We start from the raw sequence: 21,406 nt of genomic DNA on the forward strand, positions 1-21,406 counted from the left end.
TTAACTCTACCTTTCCAAGCAGTTACATAGCTATTATCAGGCCTGAAGTGGGCAAAGCAAATGGAACTGTGAAACCCAGATGTTGGGCAGATCTGAGGCTTTTGGCACCCAAGTACTTTCTGGGAAAGTTAAATGTCTATCTTGTTCTGTTTAAAGCAGAACACAGTAAATCAGAAGCTGAATAAGCAGTAATAAACATCAGTTAAAATTCAGTGTGAGACTATGTATACACACTTATCTTTCTTTCTTCCTCAAATCGCACTTATATGACAGTAAAAAAGCACACAAAAAAGAAAGCCATGATAGCCCTGATAACAAGAGGATAGAGATTTGACTAGTTTCTGCAAGACAGAGTGGATGGGACAGTATTTACAGACAAAAGAGTAGCAGATCACAACACTTGGGGAACATGGGTGTAGGTCAGACAGAATCCATTCTTCCCATGGAATTCCAAAGTGACTAAAAAAGCAAAGGAAATCCCCATTAGCTATCACACCTTCCTTCATAAATATGTACAGACAGTAATGGTTCATCAAACATTTTAGAAAGCCAAAACACAAATTAGAAGGATTTTTTAAAAGGGGAATTGATACAGCCACTATGGAGAAGAGTACCTTAAAAAACTAAAAATAAAACTACCATATGACCCAGCAATCCCACTCCTGGGCATATACCCAGAGAAAACCATAATTCAAAAAGACACATGCACCCCAATGTTCATTGCAGCACTATTTACAAGAGCCAGGACATGGAAGCAACCTAAATGTCCATCAACAGAGGAATGGATAAAGAAGATGTGGTACATATATACAATGGAATATTACTCAACCGTAAAAAGGAACGAAATTGTGCCATTTGCAGAGACGTGGATGGACCTAGAGACTATCATACAAAGTAAGGCAAAAAGAGAAAAACAAATTAATGCATATATGTGGAATCTATAAAAATGGTACAGATGAACTATTTGCAAAGCAGAAACAGAGACACAGATGTAGAGAACAAACATATGGATACCAAGGGGGAAAGGGGGAGGGGGTGGGAGGAATTGGGAGATTGGGTTTGACATATATACACTACTATGTATGCAACAGATAACTAAGGAGAACCTACTATATAGCACAGGGAACTTTACTCAGTGCTCTGTAGTGACCTAAATGGGAAGAAAATCCAAAAAAGAGGATACATGTATAAGCATGGCTGATTCACTTTGCTGTACAGCAGAAACTGACACAGCAGTGTAAAGCAACTATACTCCAATAGAAATAAATAAATAAATAAATGAAAATAAAAGAGAAGTTGGGTGGAGTGATCCAGCAGGAAAGTGAGATCATTATAATTCAGAGAACATGGATTTTTAAAAATTCTAATTAGTTTTCTCAGACAAGTTCAAGAAGACAGATGCATCTATAAAACAACAACAGGCTGCTTTGGAAAGAAAGCAATCGGAGAATTAAAAAATACCTGGAAATTAAAATTAACATTACCAAAATTAAAACAATTCAGGAGAAAGCCTCAAGTAGGGGAAAAAGACAAAGACGTGGGGAAAATAAGAAAAAATATTAAGAGACATAGAAGATCAATCTAGGATTTTTACTATTTGATTAACAGGAATTGCAGAAAGGAAAAGAAGTAATCAAAGACATAATAGGTAAAGATATCAGTCTTCAGATTGAATGGAGGTCATGGATGCTGAGCAGAAAAAGGAAAAATAATTTTAAACTTGAAATTCAAACTCTCAATCAGGTAAAAACATTTCCTAATGTATAAAGTATTAAAGAGTTTACCCTCATAGATATTTTCTCCCCAAAAGTTACTTGAGAATACAATCTAATAAGATAACAACAACAACAAAAGGGGCTTCCCTGGTGGCTCAGTGGTTAAGAATCTGCCTGCCAAAGCAGGGGACACAGGTTCGAGCCCTGGTCCGGGAAAATCCCACATGCCACAGAGCAACTAAGCCCATGCGCACAGCTACTGAGCCTGCGCTCTAGAGCTCGCGAGCCACAACTACTGAAGCCCACGCGCCTAGTGCCCGTGCTCTGAAACAAGAGAAGCCCCCACAATGAGAAGCCCGTGCACCCCAACAAAGAGTAGCCCCCGCTCACCACAACTAGATAAAGCCTGCACACAGCAACGAAGACCCAACGCAGCCAAAAATAAAGAAAGAAAATAAAGAAAAAGAAGAAGGAAGGACGAGGTCTAAGAGAGAAGATACTAGGTTCAAAAAACAGCCCTAACTTAAAAGCAGAGAAAGAGGAACCCCAGGGCAATGGCTATAGCACAGACTCAAAGTCGACCAGACCAGAGGGAGCAGTGGACTAGAGTGCTTTCCGGAAGAAAGTGGATTTATTTTAACAAACAAAATGAAAAAGAATCTATTGATAAGGCATATTCTTATTTTGCCAAAAAGGAAAAACAAAGGCAATCGGAAACTTGAACAGAGAGCTAAATTAGAAATTTATACTCCAAATAGGAAAATTAAGAATGCCATAATTTCGAGCAATTATAAAGCATAAGAAAAAAGAAAGTATTTGATATTAACACTTGAAATATTCCCCTCCTAGCCACACACGTCTAGTGACATTGAATTGTATATCCTTTTCTTACACATTCAATGATACAATTTGGTTCTGTAGTGAACACTATATATATAACCACAATACTGTAAATACTATTTACTTGAATTTCAAGTTTGGAAATAAGGCACAGAAAATGCTCAGTAGACTCATTACAGTTACAGAACAGAGCACAAATATTATAAAAACTTGGCAATGTAAATATAACGATAAAGGTGTCACAAATTGGCAGATAGAATGGAAAACAAAATGAGTACTTGGCACTAATTTCCTCAACTTATTTGTTGAGGAGTCAAGATATGGCATAAAGTATAATTTCTTTACCATACATTACTTTTCTGATAAACTTGTAAATTATTAAAAAAGTGCTGTGTCAATAAGAATAAATTTGCCTTTTTTTTAATTATTGGGAGAAAGGCATCATTTAATACCTTTACTGTATTGAACATGTACTATGGCAAAACATTGTTCTAGTCCCAGTATGTTGATATTTTGGGCCTTGATCCATTGGTTGGTCATGAAGTCAACAGTGGGTTACAATCAGCAAATGAAATAGAAAATATTAAAGTTCGTTGTATATAGTAAGAGTTGTCAAACACCTGGTTGTGAAACAGATTTTTTATATAAGTACATTTATTTGTATGGAGTAAAATGTGTTTATTACTGGGAGTCATGGGTCTGCTTTTGAATTTTTCTCTCTCTGATGCCAGCTCTCAGTTGTCAATCTACTGATATCAGTGGTTCTGTCTCTATATGGCTACTATTCCCACCTGGAGTTTTTTTTAATTCTAATCTACTATAGACAAACCAAACTGAACTCATCTTTATTGTCCCCATGCCCCTCCAAAATCTGCTCCAACTCTTACCTTCCTTGTGCCTAGTAACGTTCAAAACCCTTTATCCGCAGCTCTAAAGTTTGGAATCATAGGTGGCTCCCCTTTTCCAGTACTCTCTGATCTCCATCCAGTTAATTGCCAAGTCCCGCTGATTCTCACTACATAGTCTCCCATTCACCTGCTTTTCCCCCTCACTTTCATTGCCCATGCCCTCGTTTACATCTTTATTACCTCTCACCCAAATTATCACAACAGCCCCTTACTGGTCTCCATGTATTTTTTTCTCATTCTTCCACCCCCAACCCATTTTCCAAAAATGCTGCCAATATTCTCTTCCTAAAGGATATATCAAAAATATGTGAAGCACTCAATGCATCCCTTAACACACTGCTTTAACCTTCACAATAGGTCTTCAAGGATGACATTATCCTTTTACAGATAAGGAACCAGAGGCTCAGAAAGATTAGAGGACTTGTCCAAGGCCATATGCAGCTAAAACACAGTGGAGCCAGATTAAATCCAGAGCTAAAGAGTTCCAAAACCCATGTTAAATTGTCTTTCCTTCTCTTGCCAAAATATTCCTGCACATGTTCACCCACCCTATCTTCCCTTCACCTGACAAAATTCATCTTGTATTACAAAATATTTCTCAAACTTCTCCCTATAGAAAGAAAGCCTTCTGATTCCCCCTCCCCTAAGCTAGGTTTCTACAGCTTTGGTGTTTACCTTTACCCTATACCTCAAAGCACTGCAATTCTTTATTCACATGTCTGTTTCCTCTTGAAGACTCTCTGCTCTCTCAGAGTTAACAATTCTACCCTAATATTTATTTATTTGGCTGCGCTGGGTCTTTAGTTGCAGCACGTGGGATCTTTTAGTTGCAGCATACGGGCTCTTAGTTGCAGCATGCAGGATCTAGTTCCCTGACCAGTGATCGAACCCGGGCCCCCTGCATTGGGAGCGCAGAGTCTTAACCACTGGACCACGAGGGAAGTCCAACAAGCCTATCTTTTTCATTCCTACAACCCACTACATAGCCAAGTATGGCCCACAGTATGAGTTCAATATATGTGAATTAATTAGCTAAACTTTAAGCACCTAGAGAGTAAGGATAAGATCCTATAGTTCTCTACATCTACTAAAGCAACTAATGCCTTCCTCATATAGCTAAAAGTACTGAGTTTGAATAAATAAGCTAACATCTGCATAGATCCCCTCCTGCACACCTATGTATATGGAGAGGGGAATGAAATGCTTGTATTTGCTTTACTGCTTTAACCCATAGGAATCTTGAATTTGAGAAACTAATGGATGATAGACTAGTGAAGGATAATTAAGAAATTCTTACGGCATATCTAATTTCAAGGGACATCAAGGAAAAGAACTCCCATGCTAATTTCCGAATATAACATTGGTATCTATGTCAGAGACAGGATGCTGGGGAAGAGGGATCATTAGTTTGACTTAGAATTACTAACATTTACTTATTCACGGGACATCAATTTTTTTTCCTTCGGGCGTCCAACAAAAACCAGTCTCCCACACACGTGCCTTCAGGACAGGATCTGTCCGCCATTTTACTGATACGAAAACTGGCATTACATGAACTTGTATTATACTACAAGGTAGTATATAACAAGTCAGTCTGCGAAAGTTAACAAAATCGAGGTATTATAACCAACAGGCACAAAACTGGACGCATTCCCCTAATTTCTCTCTTCTGCTTCCTATCTTCTTGGGCAGCCTAAGTATGAGAATCAGTTCTTTCATTAATTCAAAAAAGCATTTAATGTTCATCTACTAAGTGATAGGAGAAGGCTAGGCCCTGAGGCTACGGAGACAGGGCTCTGCCCTCCACAGGCTCAGTGAAAGGCTTCCATCCTTGAGCATCTCTGCACCCCATTTTGGGCTCCCTCGTCTGAAGTAATTGCATCTTTCTCTGTTCATTTTACTGCTATGACTGGACTCTAATTTTTTTTTTTTTTGGTCGCGCTGCGTGGCATGTGCGATCTTAGTTCCCCGACCAGGGAGCCAACCCGCGCCCCCTGCAGTGGGAGCGCTGAGTCCTAACCACCGGACCGCCGGGGGGAAGTCCCCTGTAATTCATTAAGACTCTAAGACTCACTGAAGACACACTGGCGCTCAGGTGTCCGCCCGTCTCCCCCTCCAGATCTTTCTGCTCTCACGCTGCTCTTACCTCAGCACTCTGTCACCCACTTCCATCCTCTCCCTCACAAACCCCATAACTCTCCACGGCGCGAACACTGAGCCCAACAGCGTTCCAACACCCACAACAGGACTTCCGCGCGCTGAGGGGAACACTGCGCGCCCTCAGAGGACGTGCGCGCGCCGGGCGGACGTGCGCGCGCCTGAGGCTTGCGCCTGCGCAGATCCGCAGGCCTGGAGGCTGCCGGGTCCGGCGTTACGGTGGCTGTTGTCGCGTTCTCCCACCTTCTGGGCCAAGAGGCGGGACTGGCGCAGCCGCTCCTCGGCGCTCAGCGCCCGCAGACGCCGCTTCAGCTCGGCCCGCAGGCTCCGCTTGGCGCTGCTCACGGCCGCCGCCGCCATCTCGCGGGTGCGATCCGTGTCCCGTCCGCAGGCCGCTGGGTCCGCTGGCCCCCCGCTTCCGGGTCGCCGGGCGCACCACGCCTCCCGCCCTTGGTACCCGAACTACGTGCAGCCTTCGCGGTCAATGTACGCCCCTCCCCCAGCAAGTCGAGGGCAGGCGTGACAGATCTGCACGCCTGACCTCCCTGGGCCGGCGGTACTACTGGAAGGAGTTCTATAAAGACTCAGGATTCCCTGGGTGCCACGTGTCGTGTAGTACTGGGGCTCTCTGGGGCCTGAAAAGGCAAAGGCAGGCCGAATAGAGAAATCTGCATGATACACAGACCTGTTAGCTAAAGGGAAGATGACTTTTTTTTGTCTGTAATAACGCCTTCCTCTTTTTCTTTTCCGGTAGCTGGGAGGGAGCTGGTTTACTGCCGATGGGCGGGACAGATGCTTGATGAAGCAAGTGATTTTTTTTTACTATCAGCATGTCTCTTCTGTTCACCTCTGGAGAACTCAGGACTGAAATTTAGTTCATTACAGGCTCAAGGTCCAACAATATTTTCACTGTAGAATAACTGGAACTTGCTCCTACTATAAAAGTTCTGTTCCGGGACTTCCCTGGCGGTCCAGTGGTTAAGACAACGCTTCCAAAGCAGGGGGTGCGGGTTCATCCCTGGTGGGGGAACTGAGACCCCCCACATGCCGCATGGCCAAAAAAATAAAATGAAATTTTTAAAAAAAGAAAGTTCTGTTCCTTCAGAAACTGAAGACTTGAGGAAGTGGAGACACCAAGATTTTTTTTCTCTTGCAGGGCATGTGACCTGGATTGGGAGGAGAGAGGATAGTAGCTCAAGGGAATAACTAGGCGTGGAGAAAGGCTCAGTAATCTGATGAAAAGGTGAGAAAGTTAATAATTCGGTGGGTAAAGAAAATAAACTGAAATTGTTGGAAATTTAGAGAAAATAAACAGTGTGGTACTGCCACTTGAATATACAGTGGACCAGTGGAATAGGATAGAAAGAACAGAAGGAGACATAGAACAGACTTCCTAGCCTCCATAATCACATAAGCCAATTCTTTATATTCTCTTTATAGATAGATATTGTCTATTCTGTATCAATACATATATATATATATATATACACACACACATATATCAGGAAATAATAGATATATTATCAGGTATATATAATAAGATATAAGATATATATCCTATTGGTTCAGTTTCTCTGAAGAACTCTAATACAGATTTCTATACGCTAACAATGAATAATCTGACATTTAAAAAACAATTCCATTTACAAGAGCATTAGAAAAATAAAATACTTAGGAATAAATTTAACAAAGGGAGAGTTAAACTTCTGAAAGCAACATAGCATTGTTGAAAGAAAGAAAACCTGTATAAGTGAAAGGACAGCTCATGTTTATAGATCGGAAGACTTAGTATTTTTAAGATATGCAGTACTCCACAAATTATAGAATCAATGCAGCCCCTATCAAATTTGGCCTTTTTGCAGAAATCAATAAGCCAATCCTAAAATTCATATGGAAATGCAAGGAACCCAGAATATTCACAGCAACCTTGAAAAAGAAGAACAGAGTTGGAAAACTCACACTTCCCAACTTCAAAAGTTACTACAAAGTTACAGTAATCAAGACAGTATGGTAATTGCTTAAAGATAGATAGGAAAATGTCATAGAATTGAGAGTCCAGAAATAAGCCTTTACATTTATAGTCGATTTTTTTTTTTTTGACAAAAGTACCAAGATAATTCTATAGGTAAAGAATAGTCTTTTCTAACAAATGATGCTGGGACAACTAAATGTCTACATGCAAAAGTTAACTCTAAGTAGATCAAAGACCTAAATATAAGAGCTAAAATGAAACTCTTGGAAGAAAACATAGGCATAAATCTTCATCACCTTGGCTTCGGCAGTGGTTTCTTATAACACCAAAACCACAAGCAAGAAAGGAAAAGTAAATTGGACTTCATCAAAATTAAAAACATTTGTGCATCAAAGGACACTATCAAGAAAATGAAAAGACAGCCTACAGACTGGGACAGAATATTCACACAAGTCATATATCTGACAAGGGACTTGTATCTAAAATATATAAAGAACTCAAACTCAACAATTAAAAAAATATATATATATAATCCAATTTTAAAATGCGCAAAGGACTTGAATAGACATTTCTCCACATCAGATATCCAAATGACCAATAAGCACTTAAAAAGATCACCATTAGTCATTAGAGAAATCCAAATCAAAACCACAGAGAGGTACCACTTCTTACTAGGGTGGCTATAGTCAAAAAAACAAGAGATAAATGTTGACAAGGGTGTGGAGAAATGGGAACCCTTATAATGTTCTACATATACATACAAGAAGGGTGTGGAGAGAAGCCAAAATAGAGTACAAGCAGGGACGAACAAACTGAACTGTATTGTCAGTGATTAGCATAACCACAACAAGTGGGTGGAGAAGAAAAAAAACTAAGTTAAGTAAGTTTGGAAAACAGTATTTTGACTGTATACTGTAAGGCCAAAGACAAAAATAACTTTATACAGATATTGCACTCTAGTTAGTACGTTTATTTTTCACAGGGGTGTATATTAACAATTGTGAAGCGACTTTATTCTAGAATTGAACAAATAAGGAAAGATATTATGGATAATGAGTCAGGTTTCTCCTTGTTGGAAAAACAAGTTACACGTAAAGAAAGAGGGAATCGGGGAATGAACCCTGTGGTGCTGGATAATTAGAAGTGTCAGTATTGAAACTAACACAACATTGTAAATCAACTATACTCCAAAAAACAAATGAAGTGTCAGTATGAACCCATGATTTTAAATATATAAACAAATGGATAGATACAGAAATAAATAGAGACATGTATGTTAAAAGCACACATATATTTCCTAGCTCTGTTCGGGAGAGGGCCAGAAGCAGTGACACTGCAGTAGCAATGAAATCTAGCATCCAGATCTTGATTTCTAAATATTCTCTGATAAACAACCAGGGCTTCTTGATTCTAGAGTTGAGGCAGGAACAAGATGGGCCTGGAACAAATTGTAGGGCCATAGAGTAAGGAAGTGATTTTTTAAAAAATAAATTTATTTATTTTTGGCTGTGTTGGGTCTTCATTGCTGCATGCGGGCTTTCTTTAATTGCAGTGAACAGGGGCTACTCTTCGTTGCGGTGCGCTAGCTTCTCATTGCAGTGGCTTCTCTTGTTGCAGAGCACAGGCTCTAGGCGCACGGGCTTCAGTAGTTGTGGCTCGCGGGCTCAGGAGCGCAGGCTCAGTAGTTGTGGTGCATGGGCTTAGTTGCTCCGTGGCACGTGGGATCTTCCTGGACCAAGGCTCAAACCCATGTCCCCTGCATTGGCAGGTGGCTTCTTAACCACTGCTCCACCACATAGTCCCTACGTTTTTATTTCTTTTGAATAAATACCTAAGAGTGGAGTTGCTGGGTCCTACAGCAAGTATGTGTTTAACTATATGAGAAGTTGCCGATCTGTTTTCCAAAGCAGTTGTACAGTTTACCATTATCACCAGTGGTGGATGAGAGTTCCAGTTATTCCACATCTTCCTCAAGGGTGGTATTATTAGTCTTTTTTATTTTAGCCATCCTGGAGGATGTGCAGTGGTCTCATTGTGGTTTTAATTTGCATCTCCCTCATGATTAATGGTGTCCAGCATCTTTTCCATGTCTGTTGACCATCTACTTTTGTGCCAATTTTTTTTTTGCGGTACACGGGCCTCTCACTGTTGTGGCCTCTCCCGTTGCGGAGCACAGGCTCCGGACGCTCAGGCTCAGCGGCCATGGCTCACGGGCCCAGCCACTCCACGGCATGTGGGATCTTCCCGGACCGGGGCACGAACCCGTGTCCCCTGCATCGGCAGGCGGACTCTCAACCACTGCGCCACCAGGGAAGCCCTTTTGCCAATTTTTGAATTAGGTTGATGGTCTTGTTGTTATCGAATTGTACGAGTATTATATTCATTCTGGATACAAGTCCTTTGTCAGATAATAATGTGACATATATTATCTCTCATTCCATGGCTTGCTTTGAGATTTTTTTTAAACAGCTTTATTGAAATATAATTCACATACCCTCTCTTTGAGTGCTTAACTGTGTCTTTTTAAAAGAATTTTAAAATTTTGGTGATTTCTAAATTACCATTTTTTTTCTTTTCTGGTTCAGGTTTTGTGTGTTGTAGCTAAGAAATCTTTGCCTACTCCAAGGTTGTGAAGATTTTCTCCTGTGTTTTCCTCTTGGAGTTTTATAGTTAACATTTAGGTCTGTGATCTGTTTTCACTTTCATTTTTGTGTTTGGCTTGAGGTAGGAGTTGAGGTTCATAAAAGTCTTTTTTCTTTTAAGCAAAGTGCTAAACAGAACACACAGTGAGCTGCACTTTGAAAGACCAGGTCACCCACCAAGCCAGAAACGGTCAGTGATATCCCAGTGTCACTTTGTTACATAGATCATGGCAGTGTAAAAGCCAGGGTTTGTGGTTTCTTGTGCAAGTGTATTCCAGGTAGCAGTACCCTTACACATGCTTCCTGTTTATGTCCGTTCATGACTATTCATTCCCACCACTTAGCTCTGATTAATGCAAAAAAGAATTAAAACGGAACACATTTCAGAAGGGGGAGGGGAGGCACTTGGCTGAAGGAGGAAGAAGAAAATGCTCCCTGTCTCCTGCAGACACAAGCCCAGGTGGCCTAGGTAGTTGCCTCTCCGATGTGATTTGATAAGTAACCAAAGCTACTTTTGTCAAAAATATTTCCCTGCTGACTTGCCCCAAAGTCCTAATCCCCACCGTTAAGAATCACTATGAGAGGTAAAGCATGAATTAACTGAAAGCCCCTGTGAAAATGCCCATAGCCTGAAGGGGGTTGCTGGGGAGGGAAGGCTCTGGTTTCTTTATTGGATCAATCAACAACTTCCTAGGAAAGGAAAAGCAAGCCCCAGTGGGGCAGATGTTGTATTGAGGGAGGAAAAGGAAGAGTGGGAAAGTCGAGAACAAGGTACCGTGCTCCCATATCGCGACCAGATTTGCTGACCTAAAAATCAGAACACAGGGGCTAATAAATGACATAATTTTCTACTTTGTGAAATTTTTAAATAGAGAGTTTAACAGTGGCCCAATGTTGAATCGTTTACCTGTCTTTGTTCAGACTATCCCGGAGTCTCCTCCATATCTGGTTGCCATATTCATCAACTTTACATGGCAACTCTAAAGTGTGGCAGAGAGGGCATTGGTGGAAAACCCTACGTAAGCATCTAGGGGCACTGGGGACTCCAGAAAGCTTGGAGCCCAGAGGTACATGGGAAGCAGACCTCACCCGTCATCAGTCTAGACTGGTGACACCAAAAATGATTTTGGGGTAATGGACACACCCTTAAGAAAATCTGCCAAAGACATCACCTTCCTGGTCATCATTCTCTTAATTCAATCTCTGTACCCTGTATTGAGCTTTACCCTTTTGTTGGACCCGCAGGCAGGACACAAATTACGTATAGAAACAAATACATACAATTTATTCATTAAAATGGGGACAAAATTCCCATAACTCTGGAATGTCAAGTTATATCATCAAAGTTATTTGTTTAGAAGTAGAAGTAAGTGTTGGCAAGTGCTTCTTGTACAATTCAAGAAAATAATGCAGATTTCACAATATGGAGTGTCCTTTTTGGTCAATAGTACTGCTTCAGGAGACATAATATTTCACAGATCTTTCCTGTAACTTCCAGAAAAGTCAGCCAGCCAGACTTGGGTTCAAACTTCTTTACAAAGCCATTTTCCTATGAGAGAACAAATTTAACATTTTAACAATTAGTGGAGACTAAGTTTTCTGGAATGAAAAGCAAAGAAACTTTCATTTAAATAATGCAGGTAGTCAATCTTCTCTGTACTTTCACCAGTTCTTTTCTATTCATCCTATTATCATTCTCTATCTCCCATTGCAGACTGCTCTAGAGCAGCGCTGTCCAATAAAAATATAGTGCGAGCTTGCTATGTAATTTTTTTTAGTAGCCACATTTTTTTTTTTTTTTGCAGGATCTTAGTTCCCCAACCAGGGATTGAACCCACACCTTCTGCAGTGAAAGCGCAGAGTCCTAACCACCGGGTCGCCAGGGAATTCCCAGTAGCCACATTTTTAAAAGTAAAAAGAGGCAAAATTAATTTTTCAAATATATTTAGTTCATCTAAAATGTTGTGATTTTGGGAGTTCCCTAGCAGTCTAGTGGTTAAGACTCTGCACTTCCACTGCAGGGGGTGTGGGTTCGATCCCTGCTTGCTGAACTAGGATCCCGCATGCCTGCCTCACAGCCAAAAATAAATGAATGAATGAATGAGTAAATAAATAAACTGTTATGATTTCAATATGGAAACAAGATATTTTACTTTTTTTTGTACTGAATCTTTAAAACCCAATGTGTGTTTGTACTTAGGGCATCTCTTAATTCAGACCAGCCACACTGCAACTGTTCAAGGGTCACAAGTGACAAGTGGCTGCTATATTGGATGGCATAGCTCTAGAGGACAGAAAATCTATCTTTTTTTCCCCCTCTTTCTCTTTCAAATGTCTGGTATTGAAATATGCATTTATATTTGTAAACCCCATTGTGCTGAGAGTCATAAGGACTCAACAGTAAAGCGAGATTAAATCAGTGCCTCTGAGCCTGTGAGAATGTTGTGGTTTCCATTACAGTTCATTCTCTTTTTGATCAGACATGTTCTTTTAAAAAAAAATAAGAGTATAAACCGGACACTGTATGTAATTAATTTATAATCTATTCTTATAGAGCATCCTCACTGAAAAGTACCTCTGAGATCACCCGGCCTAATGCCCTCTCTTATTTTCACAAATGGGGAAACTGAGGTCCAGAAAAAAATAAGTTACATAAGGTTACCTGACTTCTTAGTGCTTGGACCTCTACTGGGATGCAGACACCGTTCTTTTCACTCCGTAAATTTTCAAACCACCACCAAGAAGATTAGAAAATAGTTAAAATAATATTTTTTTAATGTTCGTCCTGTAAACATTTGCTCTGCCTCCAGCAAGTTCCATTTCTGGGGGTTACAAATGCCTTCAAGTAGTTCACAGCCTAGTGTGACTAACATCAAAATGTAAACCAAGCATATTTCTTTGACAGAGAACCCTGTAGTGCCTTGGAATTGTCTTTTTGAGCATCACTGGCAGCGCAGACAAACACCAGTCAGGTGGATTTTCCATTGAAAAGACTGAGCAAGAAAGCCAGCGTCCACTAACCCTCTGTGTGAAGTGTGGAGTCATGCTGGGAGATGCATGCTGTCACATGCTAACAGAGGAGACAGACTGCCCCTTCTCTTCTTCCTCTGTCCCCTGCCCTTACACACTCACACATTTCCCGTACATTCTAGGTGTGCATGCACTTCAGTGCTCGCCTTCCTAGAATTTTCACAAACCCCGTGTTAATGGGGCACTCTAAAATGATTTTTATTATTGTTACAATGATCACCATCTATTACAATTAGGCAGTTAATATGTCATCCTCATATATATTAAAGTTCTAAACTAAAGCATGAACAAAGGAGGGACTTCCCTGGTGGTCCAGTGGTAAGACTCCGTGCTCTCAATGCAGGGGGCCCGGGTTCGATCCCTGGTCGGGGAACTAGATCCCGCATGCATGTCACAACTAAGAAACCCGCATGCGACAACTAAGACCGGGCGCAGCCAAAATAAATAAATAAATGAATAAATATTAAAGCGTGAACAAAGGAAAAAACTGACAAATTCAGCAATACGAAGATGAAAGTTTTTTTAAAACGATAAGAAACTAAAATAAGAACAACAGACCAGGAGACTATTTACATTTGCCATGAAAGAGTTCGTTGAAATGTAAGAGAAAAATCATCAAGCCCTTAATAGTTAAAAAAGGCAAAGGCTGGGCTTCCCTGGTGGCGCGGTGGTTGGGGGTCCGCCTGCCGGTGCAAGGGACGTGGGTTCGTGCCCCAGTCCAGGAGGGTCCCGCATGCTGCGGAGCGGCTGGGCCCGTGGGCCGTGGCCGCTGGGCCTGCGCGTCCGGAGCCTGTGCTCCGCAGCGGGAGAGGCCACAGCGGTGAGAGGCCCGCGTACCAAAAAAAAAATAAATAAATAAAGCAAAGGCTGTTAAAAAGAGAAATATAGAGAAATATAAATGATTAACAAGTATATGGGGGGAAGAATGGGTGGGATGAATTGGGAGGTTGGGATTGCCATATATACACTAATGTGTATAAAATAGATAACTAATAAGAACCTGCTGTATAAAAAAATAGAATTGTCTTTAAAAAAGTATATGGGGAAAAATTCCACATTACTAGCAGTTAAATAAATTCACATTTTAATATATGTTATTGTTTTTTAGACCTATTAAATTGACCTTGTTATCTTAAGCCTATTAAACCCTCAAAATTATATCTAATGGTTCCGCCCAATGCTGGTAAAGTTGTGACATTGTCCCATTGATACAAACCTTCTGAAAGCAATATGTATTCCAATATGTATAAGTAGTGTAATTATACTCATATGTGAACCAATCATTCTAGTGTTAGAAAGTGATCATGAGGTGGTCTTCTAAAATGTGGGGGGGAAACCATCTTCATGTTCAGTATTGAAGCATTATTTCTAAGAAGGGAACACAGAAGCCAACCCAAATGTCTAACAGTTGGGAGTGGCTTAAGTAAATCATGATGCATAAAACTGGAGGGATCTTCTGTAGACACTGAAAGTGTTAACATGGAATAAGTGAGGCAAGTTGTTTAAAAAATCACTCTGACTGCTATGTGGAGAACAGACCATCGCAGGGCAAGCATGGAAGTAGGGACACCGGTAGGAGGCTCTTGACATAGTCAAGTGAGAGAGGAAAGTTGCCTGGAGGCCCTGGATACGCAGTATTTCAAAGGTGCCCCCAACAGAATTTGCTGACGAGTTGAACGGAGGGTATGAGGGAAAGGGGTCATGGGTGACTCCCAAAGTTAGAGAGCTGAACTTAGGTTTCCTGAAGGACCCACAGGAAGACTTGAACTATGTTTCACCTTACTTTTCATTAAATGATTTTTAAATCTCAAGTTGAAATACAAGACGAATCTGGCCCCCAAATCTATTTAATCAAAGGATATGTAAGAATTCTTGAGATTGTATTACATTGCTGCTAGATCTTTACGCCTTTTGGAGATGCCTTTGCCGGATTGAATACTTAGTCAGTCATCTACATGCCTGTGTATGTCCTTTTATTTGCCTTCACCAGACCATTACTTAAAGCAAGACGATCATAAAAAAATACAACCTACTTTGCCTAACTCTTATGACTCAGGCTTTAATATACTGGTCGCTTGGAAAGCACCAGTTCTGCCTGTACATCCCTACTTTCAAAAGGGGCTTTCTTTGGGTATTAGAGTAGTTTTAAGAATTACATATTTAAACTTCCTGGAATTTCCCATATAACCTTCATAGTTGTATTAATATCTGACAGTTTACAAAGCACTCTTACAGAAATGTCCTTTAATCTTTTAACTTCCCTTCTAAGGTACGTATTACTGTCTTCATTATATATTACATATAATATAATATTTATTATATTTATTATATTAGGAATTTGAGTTTCAAGTTACTTCTGAAACTCACTCAAGATCACACTTCTAGTGAATGGGAAAACCAGAGTTCAAATCTCAGTTTCTATGCTAGTTCATTCAATCACTCCATCAACAAATATTTGTTGGCTACCTTCTATACCATAGGCCCTGGGCCAAGCATGCAGTATGCGGTGGTGCATTAGGTAGACATGATTCCTCCCGTGTGGAGCTGAGGGCTGAGTGTCCTTTCCACTCAACCAGCACAGGCCCTGGAGAATGCTTAACTGAAGAGGGCAAAAGTAAGAAAGCCACCTAGCTGCAAAGGAAAGGCAATCCCAAGGGGTGAGATGAATTTCATCTCAGGCACATTCTAATGGTTTTTAAGAACGAGCCTTTCCTCATGAATGCCAAAGACTGATAAAAACAAACAGCACTAGCTCTCCTGTGAGATCTATGAGAGCCTATTCGTTTTCAGCACGTCAAATTGGCAGAGGGACAAGGAGGAAATAACGGTAAATGTGGAAGAGGACTAGAAAGCGAGATGAGAAGCAGCAAAGAAAAAAAGGAAAGAAAGAAAAGAAGGGAGAAAGAGGGAGGGAGGGAAGGAAAAAGGGGAGGAAGAAAGGAAGGAAAGTAACTCACTTAATCTCATAAATAATCTAATTTATGAGATTATGACCCCATTTTTCATACACTGGTCTTATTTTTTAACCTTTAGGGCGTCTGTTTTAGATGGTGGCTAATATCTAACTATAGTTGATATAATTTCTGGAGATTAAATCTATTCAGGGAAGTTAGGCAATACTACTACTAATAATAACAATAGCCCTAAGCTTGTATTGAGTTCTTATTTGTAGAAACTGTGTTCTGGGTGCTTTATATATAATATTAACTGATTTAATCCTTACACCAGTCCTGGGAGATAGACGGCAATAGTCTCCCCATTTTACACATGAGGTTTAGGGAAGTTAAATAACTTGTTTATGTCACACAGGTAGTAAGCATGAAATGAACTCAGGTCCGTCTGATTCAGAGTTGGTGCTCTTATTATCTCTGCTGTCCTCACATACCACATTCTTGATCCAAAAGTTTTCATAAAATCTCTGGGCACACTTAAAATTTAATTAAATATGGGTACTCTCTAGTTGTAGGTGAAATGCCCCTCTCATCTCTCATTATAGGCATGCATCTTTAATCTGGAGCCAATGACGAGCACATATGAATGACTGTGGACAGGACAAGAGATCAGTTGGTTTTTTTGGAGATTTTTCCAGGACGGTAGAAAGTCAGAAGTTGGTGCTTCCTTCTTGATGAAGTTGTAAAATGCCTCATCTTCCTCTCTTCCTATGGGCCACCTGACTCGACTAGCACAGGCACGGGATTGTACCCTTTCCCTGGAAGTGAGTCATTCAAGTGTAGGTTCATTCATTTGAGCAGATTTGTAAACATCAGTATGCAAAGAAGATACTGGTTTGCCATGCTGGTTTGTACTGATTCAAAAAAGCACTGCCCGTCTTGAACAGATTCAGTGTCTCCTATGAGCTGGGAAAGGAATATTGAGGTTGCTTTGAAATGACATCTTAAAGGGCATTTCTATTCTGTCTAAGCTGTTCAAGTGTAAAAGTCAAGAGCTTAAAACCTACATAAGGACTTGGTGAAGGCTGATGTGTGTGGGGGGGCGCACATGTGTGTTTATATCCTGCCATACTCACTCACACTTACACCTGTACCACCCCCAAAAGATGAGCACACTTCTAGACTTTCTCAGAGACAATTCCACACCCTCCACTAATTATGAGTTCCAGGAGCTTACAAAATTTATTGTTAAGAAGGTAAAATTTTCAGTAACGTTTATTCATTTTCTGGGTGTTCCAAATACAGTGCAAACTCATGCAGAGCTTGTAAACTAGTATGCTCATACATGGGCCTCTGTGCTAACAAACTCCTGCCTTCACTTGAAACCTACACAGCGTAATAGCTGAAATTTCCACCCATCCTTCAGTATAGCTTTCCACAGCAACCAGAAAAAAACACGACCAAATATCTCACATGCTTTGTCTAGCCCCAAGTCAGGCTGAGTTCCAGGAAGAAAAAGTGATGGAGAAAGGGGAGTGGCTGCAGTAAGCCCTAACGTTATGCAGGAAGACCTCAACAAAATGCAAAAAACATCAAGTAAAAGATTTCATCAACGTTTAAGACATAAGCACCGAAGATATCTATAGTTTTAAAAGACAACAAATTAGAAGATATCTACCACATATATAAAAATAATTTGTGTCCAGAATATTCCAAGAATTCCTACAAATCAGTGAGAAAAAGACAAAATAATAGGAAAACAGCAAAGGATATAAATAGGCAGTTCTCTGAATAAGAATTACAAATGGTCAATAAACACATGTAAAGACGCTCAATATGAAAAGATGTTTAACCTCACTAGTAATCAAGGAAACAAGAATTAAAACAAGATAAATTAGGTATATATATTTAAGCCAGCGGAATAAGGAAACTATGACAGACTACTATAACCTAATGTTAGTCAGCCGGGATGGGAGGAAATGTGGGATATTTGAACAAGCTGTGACGGGAGCATGACTTGGTAGAACCACTTTGGAGGACAAGAATCTAGTAAATTTTAAAAAGTGTTTACACCATGACCTAGCAATTCTATGTCCCAATATCCATCCTAGAAAAACACACACACAAGGGAAGACATGATTAAAGATATTCAATGAAGTATTGTTTGTGATAGCTCTGGAAATAAATAAATATCCATCAGCTAGAAATAACCAAACATTCAACAGCATTTACATACAACAGCGTATATGTAGTACTTTTTTTTTTTTTTTTGAATATGCTGCGACTGAGCCCCCTGCAGTGGAAGCTCGGAGTCTTAATTAACCCTTGGACCGCCAGGGAAGTCCCTGTAGTACTCTTTTAAATACTTATTAACGTGGAACATCTAAGCCCATGCACCACAGCTACTGAGCCTGCGCTCTAGAGTCCGCGAGCCACAACTACTGAACCCGTGTGCCACAACTGGTGAAGCCCATGCACCTAGAGTCCGTGCTCTGAAACAAGAGAAGCCACTGCAATGAGAAGCCCACACACCACAACGAAGAGTAGCCCCCGCTCACCCCAACTAGAGAAGGCCTGCACACAGCAACAGAGACCTAACACAGCCAAAAATAAATAAAAATAAATAAATTTTAAAAAATAAAATGCCCTTGGATGAAAAAAAAAGAATACCATGTACTATTTATACAAATAATTTATAGATACTATAAATTATTTAGTATTATATTAGTATTGTTACATAGTATTTAATAATTTATAACAATTGTTTTTACAAAGAAGTGCTGAGTATATTTTCTATGGATACGTTCAACAGGCATGCTTTGCATGTAAAAGAACTGATACCAGTGGATAGCTCTGGGAAGAGGGGAGGCCAGGGTTTGTGTTGAAGAGAGGACATAAGTGCTGTAAAAAAGTAAGTATTCAGTGTATTGCGATATAAAGAAAAGCATATAGGTCCAGCTGGGAAAGGCCCCTTATCAATATGAGTCGTAATATAGGCTCCCTGCACGATCTTAGCTTTTTGAGACAATGATAATAAAGTGAATTTTTATTTGGAGATTCTTGAACAGTTTCTTGCTGGTGGTGCAGTACATTATTTTTTTTTTAGTCACCAAGCTTTACCAGCCAGAATTTGTCATATTAGAAAACTGAAAAAAAAAATCAATGTGTAAGCAATGAACCTGCAAAAATTTACACCTGTCTTTTGTAACATAATATCTAAATATAACCGCATCTAATACCAACTCTTTCTGTACTAATTCTACATTGTCATGACAACGCTAACAAGAGCTAAGTCTCAGACTAGACTCTGACTCTAAAGATGCATTAGGGAGGTGCATCTTTTATTAATCCCCAAAACTCACTCCTGCAATTTACACGGTTAGGAATAAAAACTGAAACCACAAGAGTTTTCCAACTATAAAGTTTTAAGATTCATTGGAAATGAGCTAGAAATTTTATTTTAAAAATTTAAAACTTTTAAAACAAACTACCCAAGGAAAATATAATCCTTACGTAGTTTCTTTTTTTTTTTAATCAGCAAGGAAACTGTCAATTCCTATTTCAAAGTAAAGAACAACGAAGAATATTTCCATCACACATACCCAGCCTCCATTCTGCCTTATCCATTCTCCTGTGTTTTTGGTTATGAACTCTGCAACAAAGTAGGAAATCTCCTTGTAAGTGTCCACATCTGGGGCAATTCGCCCTCCTAGAAGTTTCTTGATGAGAATGCCTTCAAATGCAAATATGGTCACAATCCTTCCCCAGTTAACGATGCCATCTTCAAATTCCCTTTCCATCACTTGGTTGAATATTGTTCTGGCGGTGTCTATGGACACAACATCAATATTGTCCAAGCATGGTTTCAAATTCTTTTCAACTTCGTTTTGGACTGAGAAGGCAACGTCTTGTAACACCCTGGATGTTTTGCTTGGACCAGATCCAGGTTGCGGTATCTGCAAGACGTACTTCAGGTAGTCCTGGGCCAGCATGTGAATATAGCCAAACTCGCTGTCGGTCATCTTCTTCCTGCTGGAGAGCAAAGTCTTGAGCTTGTTCACCTGGAAGTGACCAAGGCAGTCTGAAGCACAAACTCACGCAGCTTGGCGTAATATGACACATGGTATCTGGAGGCTGGTGGAATTTCTGCTTGCATCACTTGATAGTATCCTTCCTCCTTGTCACTTTCATACGTAGGCTCTGTGTGAAAGAGAAAGTTTAACATGTGAAAGAAGAAAATGTTTCAAAGAGAGGCCACTTCCTCATCCTGTAAGTGATTAATGCAGTTTTTTTTTTTGTTGGTTTTTTTTTGGGGGGGGGGGCGGTACGCGGGCCTCTCACTGTTGTGGCCTCTCCCGTCGTGGAGCACAGGCTCCGGACGCGCAGGCTCAGCGGCCATGGCTCACGGGCCCAGCCACTCCGCGGCATGTGGGATCTTCCCGGACCGGGGCACGAACCCGTATCCCCTGCATCGGCAGGCGGACTCTCAACCACTGCGCCACCAGGGAAGCCCTAATGCAGTATTTAAAGTTTTAAATTCAAGGATGTGGAGAAATTAGAACCCTTATACACTGCTAGCAGGATTGTAAAAGAGTGCAACCCCTGTGAAAAGTTTAGCAGTTCCTCAAGAAGTTAAATACTATAGGGACTTTCCTGGCACTCGAGTGGTTAGGATTCCGCTTCCACTGCTGGGGGCACGGGTTCCACCCCTGGCCGGGGAACTAAGATCCCACATGCTGTGCAGCGCGGCCAAAAAAAAAAAAAAAAAAAGTAAATGTAGAATTACCTTATGACCCAGAAATTCCACTTATAAGTATATGCCCAAAAGAACTGAAAACAGGGGCTCACACAAATCCTTACACACGAATGTTCACAGCAGCATCACTTAAAATAGCCAAAAGGTGGAAACAACCCAAATGTCCATCTGCAGATGGTGAGATAAACAAATTGTGGAAGATTATTCCGCCATAGAAAGGAAGTGCGGATACATGTTACAGCATGGATGAACCTCAGAATCATGATGCCAAGTGAAAGAAGCCAAACGTAAGAGGTCACATATTGTATGATTCCATTTATGTGAAATATCCAGAATAAGTAAATCCAGAGACAGAAAGCAACTTGGTGATTGCCGGAGGCTAAGGGGAGAGGGGAGTAACTGCGTAGTAGGTACAGGCTTTTATTTTGTGATGAAAACGTTTTGGAACCACATAGAGGTGGTGGCTGCACACCACTGTGAAGATACTAAACGTCA

General features: G+C 40.5%; 2 protein-coding genes across 2 annotated transcripts in view; both read right to left on the reverse strand.

Moving 5' to 3' along the window:
* MTHFS (methenyltetrahydrofolate synthetase) overlaps positions 1–6,019 on the reverse strand; it is a 50,963-nt gene extending 44,944 nt beyond the window's left edge. The window contains exon 1 of the mRNA XM_029237830.1: positions 5,864–6,019. Within this exon, the coding sequence (XP_029093663.1) occupies positions 5,864–5,980 (117 nt within the window). The 5' untranslated portion in view covers positions 5,981–6,019. The remainder of the gene's footprint in view (positions 1–5,863) is intronic.
* A 5,479-nt stretch (positions 6,020–11,498) lies between these two features.
* Positions 11,499–20,431, reverse strand: BCL2A1 (BCL2 related protein A1). The gene is made up of 2 exons (XM_029236396.1): positions 19,758–20,431; positions 11,499–11,783 (listed from the first exon to the last, which is right to left on the reverse strand). The coding sequence occupies exons 1-2, from the start codon at positions 20,175–20,177 to the stop codon at positions 11,676–11,678; spliced, it is 528 nt and encodes a 175-aa protein (XP_029092229.1). The 5' UTR covers positions 20,178–20,431; the 3' UTR covers positions 11,499–11,675.
* Positions 20,432–21,406: the final 975 nt, after the last annotated feature.

Source organism: Monodon monoceros, unplaced genomic scaffold (genome assembly GCF_005190385.1).
Source record: "Monodon monoceros isolate NGI ecotype Baffin Bay Population unplaced genomic scaffold, NGI_Narwhal_1 Super_Scaffold_21, whole genome shotgun sequence".
In the NCBI taxonomy this organism is placed as follows: domain Eukaryota; kingdom Metazoa; phylum Chordata; class Mammalia; order Artiodactyla; family Monodontidae; genus Monodon; species Monodon monoceros.

Coding starts and splice junctions, on each gene's coding strand:
- BCL2A1 (XM_029236396.1), bottom strand. CDS start 20,177: ATGACCGACAGCGAGTTTGGCTATATTCACATGCTGGCCCAGGACTAC. Junction 11,784..19,757: donor TAAGGCAGAATGGAGGCTGG/GTATGTGTGATG, acceptor GTTCTCTCATAG/GAAAATGGCTTTGTAAAGAA.